The sequence below is a fragment of the Mesoplodon densirostris genome, chromosome 13, assembly GCF_025265405.1.
Source record: "Mesoplodon densirostris isolate mMesDen1 chromosome 13, mMesDen1 primary haplotype, whole genome shotgun sequence".
NCBI classification, from domain to species: Eukaryota; Metazoa; Chordata; class Mammalia; order Artiodactyla; family Ziphiidae; genus Mesoplodon; species Mesoplodon densirostris.
In genome coordinates, this window is record NC_082673.1 from 20,578,646 (window position 1) to 20,599,576 (window position 20,931).

General features: G+C 36.2%; 1 protein-coding gene across 6 annotated transcripts in view; it reads left to right on the forward strand.

Moving 5' to 3' along the window:
• ZFHX4 (zinc finger homeobox 4) overlaps positions 1-20,931 on the forward strand; it is a 179,686-nt gene that overhangs the window by 136,923 nt on the left and 21,832 nt on the right. For all 6 annotated transcript variants that reach the window (XM_060116566.1, XM_060116571.1, XM_060116565.1 and 3 more), the window contains exons 5-6: positions 10,458-10,526; positions 16,209-16,325. In XM_060116566.1, the coding sequence (XP_059972549.1) occupies positions 10,458-10,526; positions 16,209-16,325 (186 nt within the window). The remainder of the gene's footprint in view (positions 1-10,457; positions 10,527-16,208; positions 16,326-20,931) is intronic.

Sequence of the window (20,931 nt, forward strand, 5' to 3'; positions counted from 1 at the left end):
CAAAAGAAGCTCTGGTCAAAGACTCTAAAGACCCATTCTTTGGCAAAAATCATGGTCAATTCCTAGTTCTCATCTGACCAACCAGCAACTTTTAACAAGTTCATCTCTCCCTTCTTTTTGAAATGGCTCTTTCACAAGGCTTCCCATACCCCATTCTCTCTGGATCTTCTACTTCATGGACTGTTCTTGCTCAGTCTTCTTCACTGGTTTCTTCTTATTTGTGGAGGGGAGAGTGTGAATATTCCACCCCAGTTCAGGCAATAAAGGGGCAGCATTCCTATAGGAATTTAAAAACAGTAATAAAACTGACTAAAAGTTAGCCTGCTTGATTATTATTTTTACCACGCACTGGCAATTCTAAACAATGTCAAGAATAAAGTACTTTGCCCTGCTGGAGTGGACTGCTCACAGCATCCTCTCCTTTGATGTGTTCTGTGTAAGAGTGTATCCTGGGTTCAGTCATGTGCCCTCATGTATCCCCTAGGTGATCTTATTCAATCTCATCTCAAGGACTTAAATGTGCATCTATATGTTGACCTCTTCCTTCCTTCCTCCCTCCCTCCCTCCTTCCCTTCCTTCCTACCCCTCCTTCTCCTTTTCCTTCTCTCTCTCCCTCGCCCTCTCCTCTCTGCCCTCACTGCCACACTTACCTACTTGACACCTTTACTTAGGTATATAAACAAAGCATCTCAAACCAAACATTTTCCAAATTACTGATTCCAAACATTCTCCCCCCTCCCAACTTGTTCCACCTGCACTTTTCCTCATCTCAGTAAACAGGATCTCCATTCCTCTAATTTCTTGGGCAAAAAACATTGGAATCATCTTTGATCTGTCTTCTTCTGTCACTGTCCTCATCAGACCCATCAGCAAGTTCTATCAACTCCTTCTATGAAGTATGTACCATCCCTCTACTGCCTCTTTCACTGTCATCTCTCACAATATCACCAGGGCCTTATTTTACTTCTCTGTGTAGTTTTATGCTGTGCCTCAAACCTCTGGAAAGTTCTTTTCTTTTGGTCACTGTTTTACCAATCACTCCAGGATCCTGTGCCTACCTTTTTGTTCTCCACCATCATCTTTTGTATTCTTTCAGTAATCTTCAAGTCACTTGCTTCTTAATTTTCCTTCCTTAGGGTTCTGTCCTCAGCCCTCCTCTTCTGTATGCTATGTGTTCTTCCTCAGAAGTGCCATCCACACACTAGTATTAGTTATGACTTCTTCCAAATGATTTTCAACTCAGACTTCTCTTCCAGGATCTAGTTTCAGAAACTTAAATTTTTACTCATCAGCTTTCCTCTAATTCATGTCCAAAATTGAGCTCATCATCTTTTCTCTTAATCCAATCTTGGATGTTTTAACATTCCTTTTCTCTCCAATGGAATCACTATTCTTCCTTTAATCCATGATTTCTTCTAGAAGGTAATAGATGGAAGTACATTGAATGTTCCAGTGTCCTTTTTTTTAAAAAACAAACAAACTCTTCCTCCTCCATTCATCCCATGCATAGCATCCCAAAGATGCAAATATGATCATGGCATCTCCTGCTTAAAACTCTCACTTTGCCCAGATCAAGGGACCCTTTGCAATACTTGCATCCAGACAAAGAAGAAAAAAATTGCCTGTGTCTCAGTCTCTGCCACTAATACAGTCCAAAGAAACAATGTGCCAAATCTCATCAATCTGCTCATTAATGAATGATTTATTAAATAAACATTTCATGGGCATGCATAAGTATTGTCTTGAAAATTCATAGCAGGTTCCAATAGTAAATTTTTCATTCTTGGCTCCAGCCTAGCCTTTCTAATCTTCCTTTTCTGGGACTATGCATACTTTCACTAACTTTCTCTCTCCAGATTTATTTTACTTATGTTTGTATCCATCATTGCCTAGGTCAATTCTTGTAAGTATAATTTGAGCTATATGATTATATAAATTTGACCTTTCCTAATGTGGTGAAATGTAGAAAACTCTGAACAGTAATAACCCGAGGATTATTTACATATAATTTAGGAAACTTCTCCATCTTAGGTTATTGGTAAATTTATTTCAATAATTACAGTGTTGATAAAAAGAATTGATTTAGTCATCTGAGTATTTTCTTTTATGGCCATATATAATTCACAAAATAAATAAGCCTGCACATGGGAAGCAATCATTTCCCCCATATATATAACTGTATAGGATAGTTTATTATAAGTAGTAGTGGTGCCTTCCATGTCAGCGTATTTAAGACATTAAATATTTAGAAAGTGTAGTACAAAGATTGTATTTCCCTGTCTTGCATGATCACCTGGAGGTGATGATAACAACAAGTTCCACTTCATCCTTATGGTGACTTTATGAGGCAAGCAGAACAGACCACTTTATCCTCACTTTATAATAGGAAGACTGGCTCCAAAATGCTAACAGATCTGTTTAAATCTACATGGATTGAAGCAGAGTTTTAATTCCTATTTTTTACCTTTCCCACTTAACTTGGCTTTGTGAAAGCTCTAACGTACTGTCTTCAGTTCATTAGGGATTGCTTCGGAGAAAAAAATAAATAAATGTTTTGTGCTTTGATGATGTTCTCAGTAGGTCATATGATTTAGGTAACTGCAGTGTAAGGAATAGTCTAGAAAATTAATTGACCCAATGTTTGTGTATAAATGGAGATTTCTCGATTTTTGGAGAATGCCACATTTGCAGACCTGTATTCTGAGATTTGACTTATCATTGAGTTTTTCTCTTAATATTATACTGATGGTGGGAGTTTGGAATTGGGGAGGGGAGGATCCCTCTCTTGCTAGGGAAAACCTAGGGCTGACTTGTCCATCACCACGACTCCTTCGAGTTCATCTTCCTCATTATACCTTTTGTAAATGGCCAAACTACTGTGAACTGAACAGTCTTTACAATGTGGTTCACATACCACTCTTATTGCAGCATATGTAAAATTTGCTTAGGGATTAAAAAAAAAAAGAACTTGCAAACTGTTGCTTAGGAAACCAATGTTTAGTCTTGTTAACATTTGCTACTTCTAAAATATCTACACAAAAAATAGTGATCTTTTAAAGGCTTAAAACACTTAACTGATGGACAGAGAGTCCATTACATATAACTATAATCTAAAATGTCAATATACCAAATTGATATAGTCTTTTCTTTGAATAACTTCTGTTCAACAGTGTGGACCAAGCCAGAGAAGAATCATCTGTGAACACATCTACTAATTACTCAGTACTAGAAGCTTTATATATTTATTAACATTAATTCTTATTATCCCCTGAAATCTGGGTATTTTTGTTTCCATTTTCACATATAGGATCCTGAATTTCAGAGAAGCTAAGTAACTTGCTCCTTCAAGTAGCTAGAAAGTGGTGGAACTGGGATTCAAGCCTGAGTGTTTCTTAAGTGCATGGTTGTTTTTTCGTTTTTCATTTTTTGTTTCTCCCTAGCACAAACATATACATAGGAGTAGTCAATATTCTTCTAATGAAATTGTTTTTGAAGAGCATAGGCTTCTAAGGGCCACTTAGCTATAGCAGAAGTGGACTATTTTTATGTTATTGATGTCTTATCTTTTATCTTTGCTCAAAATTTCAAACGAAGAGAATGACTCTCAACTAGTTTTTTTAAAAAATGACTATTATTTCAACACAGGTTTACGTTCTCTGGTTCTCCACAGCCAGAGTGAATGATGGTTTCATGGATAATGGTTCCAAAGAAGCATGTCCAAGTAACTCATTGAATATGATTGAAGTAAAATCTTGGGAATGATGAGATCATTGCAGATTATCATTGCAGATTCCAGAAAACATTTTTTAAGTTATGAAACTGATTCAACTCTAGAATTGTTGCAGTAATTTTAAAACAATGCAGTGTTTGAGGGAAGCACCTATCATTACAGAAGTCTTTGAGGTGAAAGTGTGAAAGAAGTTGTAGAAATTTCTAAGAACCAAATAATGACTGAGACAAAGGAATGCAACTTCCCTTAGAGTAAATGATATCCTTGTAAGGGGTCTTTGATAGAGTTAAAGGAAATCGTGATAAAGATGCACGGCTGGCTAAACATTTATTTTCTTTTCTATTTTAAAAAATAACTTTGCAAGGCTTTTAACCTAATATGAGGCTATTCAGAAAACTTGGCAACTGTGGAGTAGAAAGTAAAGGATTAAAAACTAGCTATGAGATAGAAAACAAAGTGTTGAAATAAGTAGCCAGTGTTCCTACTGGGTAGGCTAGGGATCAGTGTATGGACAAGACGTGTTCCTGTGTTAATGAGAAACCTAGTCAAGCCAGCATAGTATGCTAAGGAATGAAAATCGTTTTAGACAATATAAAGAGAGATTTTCACAAATCCTATAAGGACTCGAGTCTAGATAACTGGGCAACTGGTTGATAGATGGGAATGTGCTATTATCCCTAAATTATAAGAGAAGTCCAATCTTTTACTTTCAAAACAATCAAATAAAATAGAATCTTATATGGAGAGATGTATTAGGCATTAGTAAATTTAAGAAAAAATATTTCAGTAACAGCACTTTAAAATATGAGACCTTAAGAGGATGTATGAGTAATTTATTGAAACTAATTGATATCAGGAACTTATTAAATTTTTTGAGGCCCCATTACACTGAGGTCTTAGATGATTCAAGAAGCAGAAAGAAGTGATCACACATTCCTGGCCTGGAGGCCCCAGGACATACTACTGCCTTACTATACAAAAATAACTTCTGGGTAAAACCAGACAGGGCAGGGCAAAGGAGGTAAATTTACTTTTTCAGAAAGTAAAAAAATTACAAATCCAGCCCCATTCAGGTAATTGACACTGGAGCATCCAATGTACTTCAGTCTATCACTGCCTAGAAGAAATAATTTAAGAGAAAGCACTGCAGATCAACAATGATGATGTTGCTTGGTTACTCAAAATCATTTGGTAACATGCTGAGTTGCTTAGCTTTTTAGAAGCACACTCTTTGTATCCACATAGGAAAAGGATGGAGAAGACCACTTGAAACCATTTTTAATTGCAAACTTGCTTCAACTGGAAACAGGCTTCTCTTTTGCAACACACAAGCAAGTCCAGAGGTTTTTATTAAAATGTGAACTACCACGGTAGTAATAAATGTTGAATTTGATGTGTTCTTCTAAATATTGTTCTTGTCATGGTGAATCTGCTTTGAAGGGGTTTGAGCTGTTTTTTTAGGAGGTAGGAAACTCAAAGTTTTTAGGCTTCCTGGCCCAGGAGTCCTGGGGGTTGCCTGGAGTCACCCCTGTCCAGGGGGGAGTACAGAGCTTTAGAATCAGACTCACTCAGTTGAAATCCTACCTTCTGCCACTCTGTGCCTTTGGACAAATGTCTGAGCTTTGATATCTCCTCTCTTCCGTAAAAGCAATGGCTTTTCTGTGACAGATTTACTGTGAGGATTGAGTAAGGAAATGCATGTTACATGCTTAGCACCTAACAGGTTTCCAACAAATATTCACTTATTATTTTGGAACTAGAGATCTGCAAGTAGAGTCTCTGTATTCCCAGTCTGTAAGGTACCTTTTACAATGAGTCATAGAGCTGACGTAGAGAGGGGAGGGACTTCAAAAAATGGGGGGAGGAGCTAGAAGGGCTGTTGAAATTTGTGGATTCTCTTTCAGAATTTAGTCTTATTCTCCAATTATAAAATAAGAATGGCCATATATATATATATATATATATATATATATATATATATATATATATATATATATTATTTTTTTTTTTTAATGGATGAAAGTAAAGTGGAACTCAAAATGTTATCTAGGACCTGGGACTACAGAAAATGCTTTTCTTTCTCTTTATTATTTTAGACCAGTTAGCTTAATATTTACTCTGGTGGTATATTTTTTATTTTATGTGCTAAACATTTTACTAAAAATAGTGATGCACTTGATTATTTAATGCATTAACAAATCAATGGGAGGGGTTGAGACATGCAAGTTTTGTAAGCAAATACTATCTTAGTACTATACTTAGCAACTTAAATATTCAACCATTATTTTAAAACTTCCACTGAACATGTGCCAAATGCTTCCCAGATTTGCTGATAAGGATATAAAAAGCACGTGGCTGCTGCAATAATCAAGTGCAGATTAAATTAGATTTATTCCCAAATCACAGCAATCTCAAACTTAGAATTCTCTGTTTGTGTATCTAGACTGCTTTAAAAAATTAAAAATTCCAGATCTTTCCCTGATCATTAGATTTGTATGGATTATATAGTTTTTTTAAAGTATTATTCCAATTTGCAGGAAAAAAAAATCAAGATTTGCCAGATAAGAACTTGATGACTTTTGAACTAAGATTGAATGCCTGAAAGTTATCAGTTAACTTACAGAATAAATATTATTCAAACAAGGGAAGGAAAAAAGGAGTAGTGAGGTGAACAAGCTTATGAGTAGGTGTGGCAGGACAAGAAAAGAGAGTGGTGAGGGCTTTCATTCTCATAATTAAAAGGAGTAAGAACCCTAAAAAACTAGTTTTTTTGTTTGTTTTTTTTCGTGGTACGCGGGCCTCTCATCGCTGTGGCCTCTCCCGCTGCGGAGCACAGGCTCCAGACGCACAGGCTCAGCGGCCGTGGCTTACGGGCCCAGCTGCTCCGCAGCATGTTGGATCTTCCTGGACCGGGGCACGAACCCGTGTCCCCTGCATTGGCAGGCGGACTCTCAACCACTGCGCCACCAGGGAAGCCCAAAATTTAGGTTTTAAGCATTGTCTTTGGAGATGTAACCATTTGGTTTGGGGTAAGGGAAAAGGTGGTTAGCAGAACTCAGGTCAAATGAGAAAAAAGGGAAATGAGAAATAATTACAGAATCAAAAAGAAAGCCACTTCTAGGATTTAAAAAATATGGTTCAGTATATCATTGCAGTTAAGAGAGCTATTCCTGAATAAAGCTATATGGGTTCGAATCATAGCTCCACCACTTGCTTGAGGTGTCCTAACACATACAAAGGGCATCAGTCAGTACCTGGCACGAAGCAAATGCTGTAAAATGTTGGTGGTAGTGATGGTGACTGTGGTAATCAATATACTATTCCTCAGAAAATGCAGCAATTACTCCTACCTCGTGTTAATAAAAATAAAGTAATTTGGTATCATTTTCAAATGTGTGATCATCACAAAATTGACAGAATAGAGTAGAATACTCAATGAATTGTCAGTGGTCTTATTTTTAAATAGTATTACATAAGAAAGGTCAGGTGCTAGAGAACACAAGTTAGTAATCTAATTAAATCACCAGCAAAAGAGACAGAGGGTGTTAACAACAGTCAGATTTGTTATTACAGAGAAGTTATTAAAATGAAATATGGGGGCTTCCCTGGTGGCGCAGTGGTTGCGAGTCTGCCTGCCGATGCAGGGGACACGAGTTCATACCCCGGTCCAGGAAGATCCCACATGCCACGGAGCGGCTGGGCCCGTGAGCCATGGCCACTGAGCCTGTGCGTCCGGAGCCTGTGCTCCGCAATGGGAGAGGCCACGGCAGTGAGAGACCAGCGTACCTCAAAAAAAAAAAAAAAAAAAAGTGAAATATTGAAAGATGCTATGTATCGTTAGTAAGCTTTTAACGTCATTTTACACAGGCAGAAAACTATAATCAGTTCATCTGATAACTTAAAATCTCCTTTATTAAAAATATTTATATCACTTGTATAAAGGAGGCACTATTGTTGACGATCTAGAAAGAATCTGTGGCATCCTGCACTACATTCCTTTACAAAATTATTTGCACAAGTCACTGTCTTCGGAGTAGTCTCCAAGTGCCACATGATCTAATTTGTGTGATTAAATAACAGTTTTGGTTTTGACATTTTGCACATTTCCTTAAATCACTATTAAATGTAAGAATTTCAATGTGGCACCAAACTATTATTTGGTTACATTTTATATTCAAAGAATGTAAATCTTTTATGAAATATCAGAAATTTCACAGGACTAGTGAAAAGTTGCTTTCTACCCTCTTCCTTCCCGCCCCTCTCCACACACACACACACTTAGTTTTCTGGCCTTCACAAAGGTAGGAAGACCTTTATAAGCTTCTAAATACTGTGGTATTAAAACTGGACACATCCAAAATTTCACAGACTTTTTTACCATACTGACTTGGGTTTCATTTCAGGCTCTGTCAGTTTCAAACTTGGGGACCTCAGGCAAGTGACCTTAACATCTTTGAGCCCCCAGGCTCCTGATTTGTAAAATAAAGATTAAGCATTACCTCATGATTTTATTGTGAGGGTTACATGACTGTTTTTACACAAATAGTTTACCACAGTATCTGGCAGAGATACAAACTTAATAAGTTGTCATTCTGTTCTTTTTTTTTTCATGAATCTTTAAGGAGTAGCAGTCATTTGGTCAAATTCACTTAGCTACTACTGATATCTATTTGAACAAGACTATTTAATACATTGAAGTGTGTGTGGGGGGGGAATGGTAAGAATTATTTGATAAAATGGAATTGTTTTTTGTTAGAAAAGAGGGGAAGAAATGGTTTTACACGCACACATTTATATATATATATATATATGTAAGAGGACTTCTCTGTTTTTGGTATAATTGAGGAAGCTTTGAATTTAGAGTTCTGAGGCTCTGGGAAGTTTTTATAAAATTCTCATCTTGAGATTCATCTGTTTCAGGATATAGGGTGTGGTTTAGTATTTTGAATAAAGGTATCCTAGGTGACTTTGATATGCCTCACTTTGTCCTAAGTTGAGCATCTCTTAAAATGAAAGCTCTCAAGGAACTCACAGTTTCTTGGGGAAATAGACATGAATTATATAAAAGTTATCACAATGCATCAAAAGTACTGAGACATATGTATAAGCTAATTGTTCATGAAAGCACAGAGGAGGTGACACTTGCTTTAGGTATTGAGGGAAGAATGAGAGTTTAACAGGAGAAGAAAAAAAGACATTCAAAAAATAAAAGGAACAACATTGATCAAGGCATAAAGATATGAGAGACTGCCAGGAGGAAGAAGTGGCCTTCTTGAGAGACATGTTGATTGAACACGAATGTTGTGATCTATTTGGAAGTTATTCCTGAATTTATAAGCAAAGACTGATGACAAATTCTTTTTTTCAAAACTAATTTAAGATATAGTTACAAGATAATTGTTTTTTGTTGCTGTTGTTGTTTGGGAAAGGGCACTGGGTATTTATTATGATTGTATTGTTTTTAAATAGTTTACCATCAAAGGCCAAAGGTTTTGTATGTAGCAGAAAAAACAATTAGTGAAGGCAATGATAGTGCTTTGGTGTGCACTTCTATTTTAAAGGTTAATTATGTGTTTAATTAAAGCCCTCAGAATCAACCACAGATGCTATTGCCTAGAAATATTAGATAAACTTGAGTCTAGTTAACAGTGTAAGGATTGTGTGACAGCTTTTTTATTCTCTCAACGAGACATGGTCTTTTCTCACTTTAAAGACCATATCACATTTTCCCTTTGTTTGGATTATTTTCTCTTATGGTTGTTGATTATTTATGTAGTTATATCTGTATATTACAAATGAGGGAATCAGGGCTTAAAGAGGTCAAGTAATATACCGAAAATCCAGTGCTAGGGCCATGATGTTTACTCAAGCAATTTTACTTTCTAGAATGATAGCTCTTGAGATATTATGAGACATTAGATTGGAAAGACATGGAATTCCAGAGATTGTTGTGGAGGCTATTGAAATTGTCAGGAAAGAGATGATGACAGAAGAATAGAGAAGCAGATATGACAAAAGACTTTGTAAAATGGAATCAACGTCATGTGTTGAGTCAGTAAAGAATACGGTGTGGAAAGTGATTTCTGAAGTCTAGTTGTTTTTTATAGATTTCCCTACAACAGGGAACACAAAAGAAGAATGGAGCTAGGTGAAACCTATGATTTCTGTCTGGGGATAAGTTTAGCAATCCAGGACATTGCCGGCACTTCTGCTCTGGAGCTCACCTAAAAGATCAGAATAAAGATGTTGATTTATTGATAACTTGGACATATTCTTCAGGTTTCTTCAAGTGCTTGTTTTTTGCTTTGGTCTCTCACATCAGCTACCATATTGAGTTTTTTTTTTTTCTTCTTCTTTTTTTTTGGTACCTTGACAGAGAAGTAAAAGTATGCTCATAGTTTATGTAATGTGCCATTGTCATTATAAAGTGTAGGCTTGGCCAAATAACCAAGTGGGAAAAATCAGAATGAGCCTTTCTTGTTTCCATATTTTATCTGTGTTATTATATTCGCTGTGTGCTGCTGATTGTTGAGAATTAGATCTAATCTTGCCACTCCCTGGGCTCATTTTTCCAGCCACTAAGATGTAAGGTGTGCCAGAGATTCACCTGAGTTCTGCCGGATGCTTATCTCTTTGAAAGCCAAATTTTGGGTTCTTGTGATACTGACTGACACTGCAGAGCTGAACATGGCATGCTGATTACCTTTCACTCTGATGTCCTCTGCAGAAACTGCCTCTTTGGGAGCCAGGACCTGTGAGGATGATCTTACAGAGCAGCCATTGAGAGCAACCTCAGGTAATTGGTCTTATTCTTGTCTGTCTTGAATGAGCTACATTTGTTACTCTCATAATTTATGTAATGAACTATCTCTGGAACTGTTCTAATTAGAACTGATCAGATCCCTTATACAAATACTTGAAATTCTATATAGAATATATCAATATTATATATATTAAATCAAATATTGGCTTGGCCAAAAAGTTCGTTCGGGTTTTCTGTAAGAGCAGACGAAAACCCGAACGAACGTTTTGGCCAACCCACTATATAACAAATAAATTAAATCAAATGTAGCCAATATTTGGATGCATATGTAAAGCAATTTCTTCAAGAACAGGTAACTTCTGCTGGATAATTTCTCACATCTACATTTACACACAATGAAGTTTTACCTAAATGGTCAGTTTTACACAATGTATAAGTCAATAAGCTGGGTATTATTTTTCCCCAAGTCAGACAACCTGGATGGTGGAGTTAGTTTTGGTAATTAATGAGTTGATTGGATTTTTACCGCCCTGTCAATACAATCACTAGTTCCTGTGCTTTGCATGCTTATGTGTGTGGTAAAAGATGGAGGCTATGCCTTCTTAGCAGCATTATATTCAGATAATTTAAGGGGAATTTCACCCATGTTGCTACAACACACCTCATTTATTTCTGCTGTATAAACATGATTCCGGTTTCCAGATTTATACAGTTGGAATAATAATGTGCTATACAGAACAAAAAAAATGATTATAAAAAGTTCTTCACATTCATAATGGGGTATTGAAATACTTTTAAAAAATTGCAAATGAAACCATTCCTCCAACATAAACTCAGGACTTCCCTCTTAAAAAAATCTTCAAAGTTAAGTTTACCTTCACCTATGTGTGTCTCATGAATACTTTTTTATGTATAAGTAATTATTTTTTATTTTATATATTATTTTTCCCTAGAAAACTGAAGAACATATTTAAGCTAAAGTAGCATAAACTCAGTTCTTCCTCACTTCAAGCCAATCAAAAAATTGCATTAATGACTAGATTGAAAGTAATAGGGCAAAAATCAATACCATGACAAAAATACTAGACTAAAAGGAGATCGCTCCCTCGCAATACATTTCTTTATTGTTTTGTAAAAATAAAAGACACGAAAATTTACATCTTCACTTCAAGCTCTCTGAGAAGCTTTATATTTAGATATTCCCATGCCTTCTGGATATTTTCATAGGGGTGTTCTACAGGGAAGTCAAATATAACAAATTCCAAATTGAACTTCTCTTTTCTGCAAAAACCATTTCTTCTCCTCTTTTAATTGATGACATCATACCACAGACCTAGTTACCCCAAGCAGGAAAACTAGGAATCACCAGTTTAACTCAAAATTGCCAGGAACTGTTGGGCATAGGTTATGAGTAAGGCAAATGAGTTCTCTCATTTTTAGACAATATTACTATACAAATAAATGTTATTTTCAGATTGCAACAAATGTGAAAAAGGAATTAAAAGAGGTAATGTGTAGAGCAGAGGTTCCCAAAGTGTGGGCCCCTTAAAATCAGCATCAGCCCAATCTGGGAACTTGGAAGAATGCAGATTCTTAGGCCCCATCCCAGACTTACTGAATTAGAAACACTGAGGATGGGACCCAGCAAGTGGTTTAACAACTCTTCCAGGTGATTCTGGTGCCATAAAATTTGAGAACACTGTACTTGAGAGTTAAGTGCTAGGTAGGAAGTGAAGAAAGATGAGACCGGACTGGTAGACAAGGACCGGCTATTCTTGCCCTGTACAGAAGATTGAGCTTTTTCTTTATGTGATGGCAGTCACTGAAAGATTTTAAATAGAGAAGTCAAATTTAATTTAGTAGATCATATAAAGGATAAATTTGGAGGGAGTGGGGACTGGACAGGGAGACAATGAAGGGGCCCAGGAAGGCATTCTTGTCAGCCAAGTATCTAGAATAGATGCTCCATAAAAAAAAGCTACAGATGTTTGAGTCACTAACCTCTGCTTCCTCTTTACACGGGCTTAAAAAGCATGTGGTGTTTTCCTTAGAAGACTCAGAGGGTTTCCAAACCCAAGTATAATAAAGCAATGGGAACCAAGCAAAACTGGTGTTCAGATCAGAGGAATGTCACTGAAGCCGATTTGCTTCGAAATTATATAATTTTGTAGAATAAATTGAGAGTGATTTTCCAATCATTTTTTATTATTCAAAGGAAAATAAGCTTCTCATTCAAAAACTTTTCTTTTAAATATAGTCTATGTGTAACTTATAAGATCATAATTTTAGTATGATAAAAATGCTAGGGGAAGTTAACTGTACTGTACTTTTATAGTATATATGATTATAGTATTATTTTGTCTTCTTCCTATTATTTTGAAGCGTTTTAAAATAAAAACGTTTTATCATTTATCTGAAAATTGGGAAGTTCTACTGTACCCTAATGTGCATTTAAACATAACTACATTCATATCATAAAGTTTAACATATGAATACTATACTTTTTATTTTCCATGAAGCAAAAGAATAATTGAAATATATACAATGTGAATACAACATTATGAAATGCTATAATACTTTCATTATTAACATGTTAATAATTATTATTATTAACATGTAACATGTTGAAGAAATTTATTGATGAAAGTGAAACTGCTTTAGCATCTTTATTTGGGAATTTTATGTTATATAGTATCCTTATTTTGGAATTTTACATAATTTCCCTCAGTTATAAGACATCCCTTTAATACATTTAATGTCATACCCTGTTTTCCTTCTTTCATAAAATTTTCTTCCTTTTTTCACAAGCATCTTACATTTTATGGCATTTTACAGTTGATGAAATGTGGTACTTGAAAATTATTCAATAGAATGTAGCCAACTCTTGCCCTTAACCCCAAATCCAACCTATAAGGCTTTCTAGAAAAAGTGGTTTCTCCATGTGAATACTCTTGACTCTAAAGCCTATTTACAATATGAATGTCAAATTTATTTCAAAAACTCTCTTTAAGAATGAAAGTGACTTTTTATTTCTGACTTGTAGGAAACTTTATGGTGTACATAAGTTACCCTTTGATTCTTTTTTATGTGATTAAAAATTCGCCAAGTTCTATGGCTCCAAAGAGCCTACCTGTAATAAACAGCTTTCGCCTTCAAAACCACAAAACAGGTCTGAATTGCTGGAGCATTAGAGCTAATTGACTGCCTACTTCAAAGGAAGAACAAGAAAAGTGTGGGGAGTCACAGAAGCTGAGGGAGTGCCAGCAAATCCACCTCTGGAGGTTACGAGCTGTGGCTTGGAGGAGCTGTGCAAAGTTATGGCCTCAGAACTGCTGTTTGCGATTAAGTTGATGGGGAGAGTCTATCCCACAATCTCTCCCTGCTGCTGACACAGAGTCTTTGTTCACATTCAGATTTCTCAAACTGTTGCCAGGGTCAGGCTGAGGTCAGACACCACAGTGATGTATAGAAGAACTTGTCTGGGAATTTCTCTCACACTTAAGACACATACCAGAAAAATGAAGAAGAGGATCCTGCAAAAACTGTCTGATGAGACGCAGATGATTCTGTAGTTTTTCTTTTCGTACCTTCACAATCTTCGTTTTCTTCTCGTGACTCACAATATTTTATGAACATGAGTTGTGATAGCCCTTACAATTTTCTGTCCCCTCCAGATAAGGACATGCAGTAGCACTCTGATGCCTCATTTTCCTAGCCCTGGGGGAGAGGTCCAGTAAATCTCCTCCAAGAACTCTCGCATCCCTTCTGCCTCGGGCCGTCCGTAGGTCGCGGGCCTGACTCTGGATATCCCATCACGTGCGTGGACTTGGCGGGGACACAGCCTAATCTAGTCATGCTCTCAGCCTCCCAGCCTCCCAAACTGAACCAGGCTGCTGTCCCCACCCAGCCTGGCCCCCTGCTGGGAGGAGGGAGCCTGGGTTTGATCAGTGATTATCACCGACAGGTGAAAGCAGGCTACAGCCAGGAGGAGGGTTGATTCTTTCTTCTTCAAGTACAATTTCCACATGTATTGAAAGGGAAGCTGCCCCCAAACCCTCCGATGACCCACCCCTCCCCAAGGATCTCCCCTCTGCTTTTGTGCAGTGGCAAAGTGCAAATATGGAATCAAGAGATTTGTATGGTGCCTTTGAGGACTTAACAGTCGAAACAAACTCCGGTTTCAAATGTATTAAGCGTCCTTGTTTTTCCCCTTAGTTTTTTTTGGAGTTTCTCCCATTGAGCCCAGAACTGGGCCCCCTCTGTTGTTTTCTGCTTTCATAGTTGTAGAGCATGGCTGGCAAGTGAGGCACTAAATAGCAATTTTTTCTTTTCTTTTTTTTTTTTTTTTTGGTGCTCAGCTGCTACATATGACAGTGGATATTTCATTCTGCTGTCAGAACGTTATTAAAAAAACATGGGGTGTGGAGAGGGCCATGATTTCCCCTTTCAATCACTATAGCATTTGCAATGAAAATTTTATGCAGTGTGTAATTTTCAGTTAATGCCTGACACTTAAAATGTCCGGAGCTGCATTTTGTACGGTTCTTGAAGGGTTAATTGTATCATGTTCTCTGCATAAAAGCTCTGCTTATCAAAAGCAAATAGAAGAGTGTATGCAAATGGGTGTCGATGACCTTTTGCCTTTCCAGGGTTAATTTATATGGTCATTAAAGATTTTATGAAATTGAGTAGCCTGGTGCTTCTAATCCCATTTTACCTTCTTCTCCTAATGTATGTAATTCCTACCTGAACAGGGAAATATGATTTTTATTTTTTGTGCTGCAATGAAAACAGCATGCCATGCTGTGGGGAGTTGTGAGTCTGGTTATCTGGCATTACTCAGATTGCTAAAAATTCATTAAAATGTGACATCAGCACAGTGAGAGACAAATGATCGCAGGATGAAAGAGAACAGTGGGCCTTTCACGGATTAGTGCTACACAGACCCAGCATAGAGGCTAACTGCATAAACAGATTAATCCACCAGCAGCGGCATAGCTAAGATTTACAGAATAATTAAATAGGGTTGAGTTACTATGAGGATTTCCATGTAATCTAGCTGGTGTGAAACCCGTGAATGAGGTGTGGGGTGATGTGGTTGTCATAGAAGTATACCTTCTGTCCTACGCCCCGTATAGCTCCCCCTATAGAAAAAATAAAATAAAATCCCAGTGTAACTGAAGTTTTGAGATCTTACTCTGACACGTTCCAAGGAATTCCTCTGGGGTCTAAGGGCTGAAAGGCAGGAGTAACACCTGTCTTACATTTAACCCATCATTATCACATTATTGAACTAAGAAATTTTTCTGAGAATTTGGTTCATTCTGCCATTTATCCAAGTCCATGCAGCAGTGGGTTCATGTAGCTTAGAAGGTTCTACTATTGAAATTACAAAATTGCCTTACATCCATTTTTCAATCTTTTCTGTCTTAAACTGTATTGCTTTGAAAAGATTTCCATTAATTTAGTACAGGCACATTTTCTCAGTGGATATAAAAGAAGTTGCTTGAGATTAAAAAATAACAAAACAAAACCTGCATTGGTATAGCCAGCAGGTTCTAATAGTGACTTTTAATAAATTCATGCTCTTTTTTGAGAATGAATGTCTGCAAATGATTCATAAATAACAAAGTTCTTAAATGGTCACATAGTTTATTTTCATGTGTGTTTTTCTAGGGCTTTCCATACAACTGACTGGTCTGTCTTTCTTAACAGAAGAACAAAGTGAGGAGACAGAAATAGCTATTAAACCTACAGCCGGGGCTGACGATGATGAGAAAGACACAAGTGAAAGAGACAATAATGAAGGCAAAAACTCTAATAAAGACTCTGGTAAGACACTAGAATCTTTCACCTTTCCTTCCCCCACCTCCATTCCCTGCAATCTGCTCTTCCTTCACTGCCCCCCCCAAAGCTTATTAAAAGCTTTTATTCATTTTAAACTGTCTGAACATTCCCACTACTATTCATTGCATGTGCATTTTGCATGTGATTTCTATCAGTAGCCTCCCATTGACCTATTTTTAATCATAACCATCTGACAGAATAGATGTGGATAAGTTGAAGAATATTGCAGGACGACCAGCGAGATTATTTTTTAATCAAATCAGTTTGTGTGCTTGTAATTTTTTAAGCGCCTTTCATTAATCTTAGCTATACTTGTGATTCCTCTGATGGCATATTAATTTTTCATAAGCACAGGATTAGATATCACTTGAACTTTTTCATTCAATCACATGTGCTCCCCCCCTCCCCAAACCACATAACCTTAAAAATAAATGTTATTTTCCCTTGCTTTTTTACAACTTACACTCAGGAATTTGCCCTTTTTAAGGGCATCTATTTGAGGCATTTCAAACAAAATCCAGTGAAAAAGTTTACAGATGATTCAGCCTAAGAAGAGGAAATATCATTGAGAAGGGATTAGGTGCTGGGTAATTTTGATCTTCTAGAATAGACAAATCCCAGTAATGAAAGCTACTGTCTTTGAAAACAAACCTTCGTGTCATGACATTTACTTGTGCACAAACAAACCCTAGGCCAGCATCTGGTGTGGATACCTAAGGCTTTTTCTGTGTTTGATTTGGCAAATATATGACTTCATCCATGCTTTGTATGTATGAGATGGAAATCTATGGTCCCAATGAATATTACATTGGCTACTTTTGCTGCACGCTATACCTAGTTTTATTATGTTGGACTCAGTGAAGCAGAAGAAGTACTGAAACGGGTTCAAGCCTATTAGTTTCAGGTAGTCATCTATCTTTTCCTTGAATTCCAATGACAGCCGCATCTAAAGAAGCTTGTTTTCACTGTGAAGACATTGGGTTGTGCAGAAAATATCATTTTCACTTGCAAGTTTATTTAAACCTGAATTATCCCATATTTGTGATTCAGTCTTTGCATATCTAAGTTTTCCATTCCCTTCAAAAATTATTTGAAGGGCCTCCCTGATAACCACCCCATACCATTCAATGCTGAATTTCTCTCTGGAGTCCAGTGAGAAGAGTGCCATTTAAATTTGCGTCTAGGATATAGTGGCGTGGCTAACATATGATTCTAATTTGATTTAAACAAAGAAGATCTAAGGTTGGTTTTGAGCCTAAAGCAATGTAAAAAAAAAAAAAAAAAAGATGCCCTAGCTGTATATTAATGCAGTTCCTGAGGTCACTGACAAGGAATTTGAAGTACCTTGTGATCCGTTAAGGTCAAGGGTAGTGCCATCTAAGCTTCATTTGAAAAGAATTGGCAATAGCAAGGAAGTCAGTTTAGGTCTAGGATGGACCTCATCAAGGTTAGCTGATGGACTGCTTCAGGGAGGGCAGTATTCTGCTGCCTTCAGTGGTGATTTCTCACAGTGGTGCCAAAAGTGATTGCGGACCATACACCCACCCAACCCCATTCTTCAGAAGAATGTGTAAAACACACAGGACATTGATGTTCGTTGAGTGTTCATGTAATACATAAGAATGTGACATTGTGCTTGGTTTTAAGTAACTAATACCTTGTAAAGGATGCTTTGTGGGAATCTCTTGAAAATGGCTCCAGTCTCACCAATGAGGCAAGAGTCTTACTTGGAACATACCACAGATGCAAGGGCTCTATCTCCACCAGCCCGGTTTACTGCTCTACATAAATAATGGGCTCAATCACTCCTTAACGGCCTGGTGAGTTATTGTCCTTTCTTGGGCATCTAATTGTACCATCTAGACAGGACTCGGCATGTGAGAGGATACAGACCATTGGATAATGATAGTTTTCTAAAACACATTTTTATCCCTGTAGAAATGCCTCCCCAACTACATCTGTAGGGATATAAATGGGCTTTCGTACCAACTCAGAGCAATTACTGAGATGCTAATATTTAGCCTTGAAACCTCTCAGACACCAAGACAGTTATTATTGACAACTAACATGAACTTTTAACAAAGTTTTCTGCTTTCTACATTGAATCTGATTAGGTGAAACAATTATTACGTGGATTGTTTTCCTTGTAAGGATTTCTAATGACTGAATGAGCACTTATGTATGTATTGGTTTCCTTCCTGATGTCAGTTATAAATGTTAAAAATACTGGCAAATTTATAAGTTAATCATTATCTTAATGTGTTAGATGGGAAAACAGTGTGACCCCACTTTAACACAGAATTTTTTAGACAGGAAGGAATTAACACATGTTAGGAAGATGGTGTTTGTATAAGCTGTTGTACTGTGTTGCTGACATTAATCTCTAGGACTAGAGCTTTCAAAATGAGACTTGGCAATATGCAAGTTATATTTGTTGAATATTCATTCATAATAGAAAAGCCTCCTAATGCCTCATTTATATTGTCATTTAAATCTAGTGCCACTTTAGATTAATTATAATCCAAATTATAGCTCTCTGTACTACAAGAATTAATATAGAGTTTATCCAGATTAATATATTTGCATTGAAAATGTAATATGTCTCTGCCATGGCTAAGGGGACCACTTTTTAATAAGGGAGTAAACATGAGGAAAGATGGAAATTAACCTTCATTATTGCAATTAAAATTATCCTTTCATTCTAGTCTCATTAGAAAAAATACTGTACCGGTAATTATAATTTAGGCTTATTTGGAGTTGAATAACATCCTCTGTTATATCCAAGTTTTATAGTATTCAAACTTTATCAGATGCATTGATTCATAAATAATAACTCAGCATTTTGTTATTTTTTTCAAGATTTGCTTTGAGTACACATTTGTTATTGGATTTTCCTCACTTGTTATGAATATAAACCATTTTACAACGTTCTGTATTTTAGGGATTGAAAATTTATTAAGTAGGCAGCATCTGAATTGAAATGAATTATGTCATTTTTATATTAGTAATCTCATGTAAGTTAAATAATCCCATAACTGACAGATAATCATTGGCTCATCTATTTGGCAGTCCTTACTTGTAATTAGGCTTCATGTTTTCGTTAAAAATGCATTAAAATTACATTTTTTTTGAGGATAGTGTGATGGCCTTAATAACACAAAATGAATTATGATCTCATTTCACAATTTTGTCTAAGGTAACAAACAGTGTTTATTTCAAGTAAAGTTGTAAGCATAAAATATGAATAATCAGAAAACTTAAAACCTTCCTAAAATTAATTGGCTTTACTTAATATAAGATATTTCTAGGATAAAACAATTCAGAGAAAGACACCAGAGTTGATTTCCTATAATTTACCAGGGAGGCCGTAATACCTGAGATGGTACCCCTTTGAGTAGAAGAGGCACGCATGCATAAAATATAATGTCCCTAATTTTTGCAAGTAATCCTGGTGACCTGTTTTATCTTCAAGAGTCTGTTTTTGTCACATGTTATTGCATCTTAGCATTCTCTGCTGCTGCCTCTTATCAGTGACACACATTTCTGGGGTGCCTAGCTAGAGTTAGGGGGTCTAGACTTTATTTATAACTTCTTCTCAATTTAAAAGAAGATGGTCTTTAGGAAGTTCCTAGCTTACATTAAGATCATGGTTTAATTAACTAAGTTAATTAGCCAAAAAATCTCAAAGCTGACCACATAGGTGGAATACTGTATCCAACAGTTATTTCAATGGCTATGAAATAGTGACCCTAAAATTTAACTCTTTTCTTGATGCAGCATGAATGTCCCTAAATTCAAAAGCAATTATATTCTTGATGATATTAATGGACATAAAAATAATATGGATTAATTATATCAAATATGTACACCAGTGTATAGTAAAGTCTTAGTAAAATGTTTCAAACCTTGAAATCAATGTTCTTTTGACTCTTTATAGTACTACTATTAGAAGATATATGCTTATAAAAATAAGGCCATACTTATACATTTAATAGATTCAGAAGTTTCTGGAAGGTTTATTCTCTTTGTGATGTTCCTGAGGCCTGCAAGCAACAAGAGTTGTGGAAATTCTCTTTTACCTTGTGTGTGACAGTCTTTGATACCATAGGGAACTGGACCAATTTATCATTTGGTCATGTCTGATTCTCTCATGTACACAAAAGAATGATAGGGGAATATGACATAGTATTATTTTCTTAAGGAAGCATATTCTTACTCACTATTGGGAAACTTGAAGAAAAATCTTCCAGTCTCACAGGAAAAAAGCAGCTGATAGGCATTTGCTGACTTAAATGACAATCATGTTCTACAACTTGATCTGACACCTGAATCAGTAAATTTTATTTGCAAATTTTATATATCATATTGTTTTCTTAAGTGTTTATTTTTAACACTTTAAAAATGATAGTACAAAATATATTCTGCTTTGAGAATTTTGCTTTAGATGAAAGACATCTTTTTGATACCAGAATTAATTATGAAATAAACCTTCCTGTTTTTGACATATCTTTGGATATCAAATACTTGGATATTGTTTAATCAATGTAATAAAATTCTTTAGTCTATCTCGGATTTAAGTTCATCCAAATAC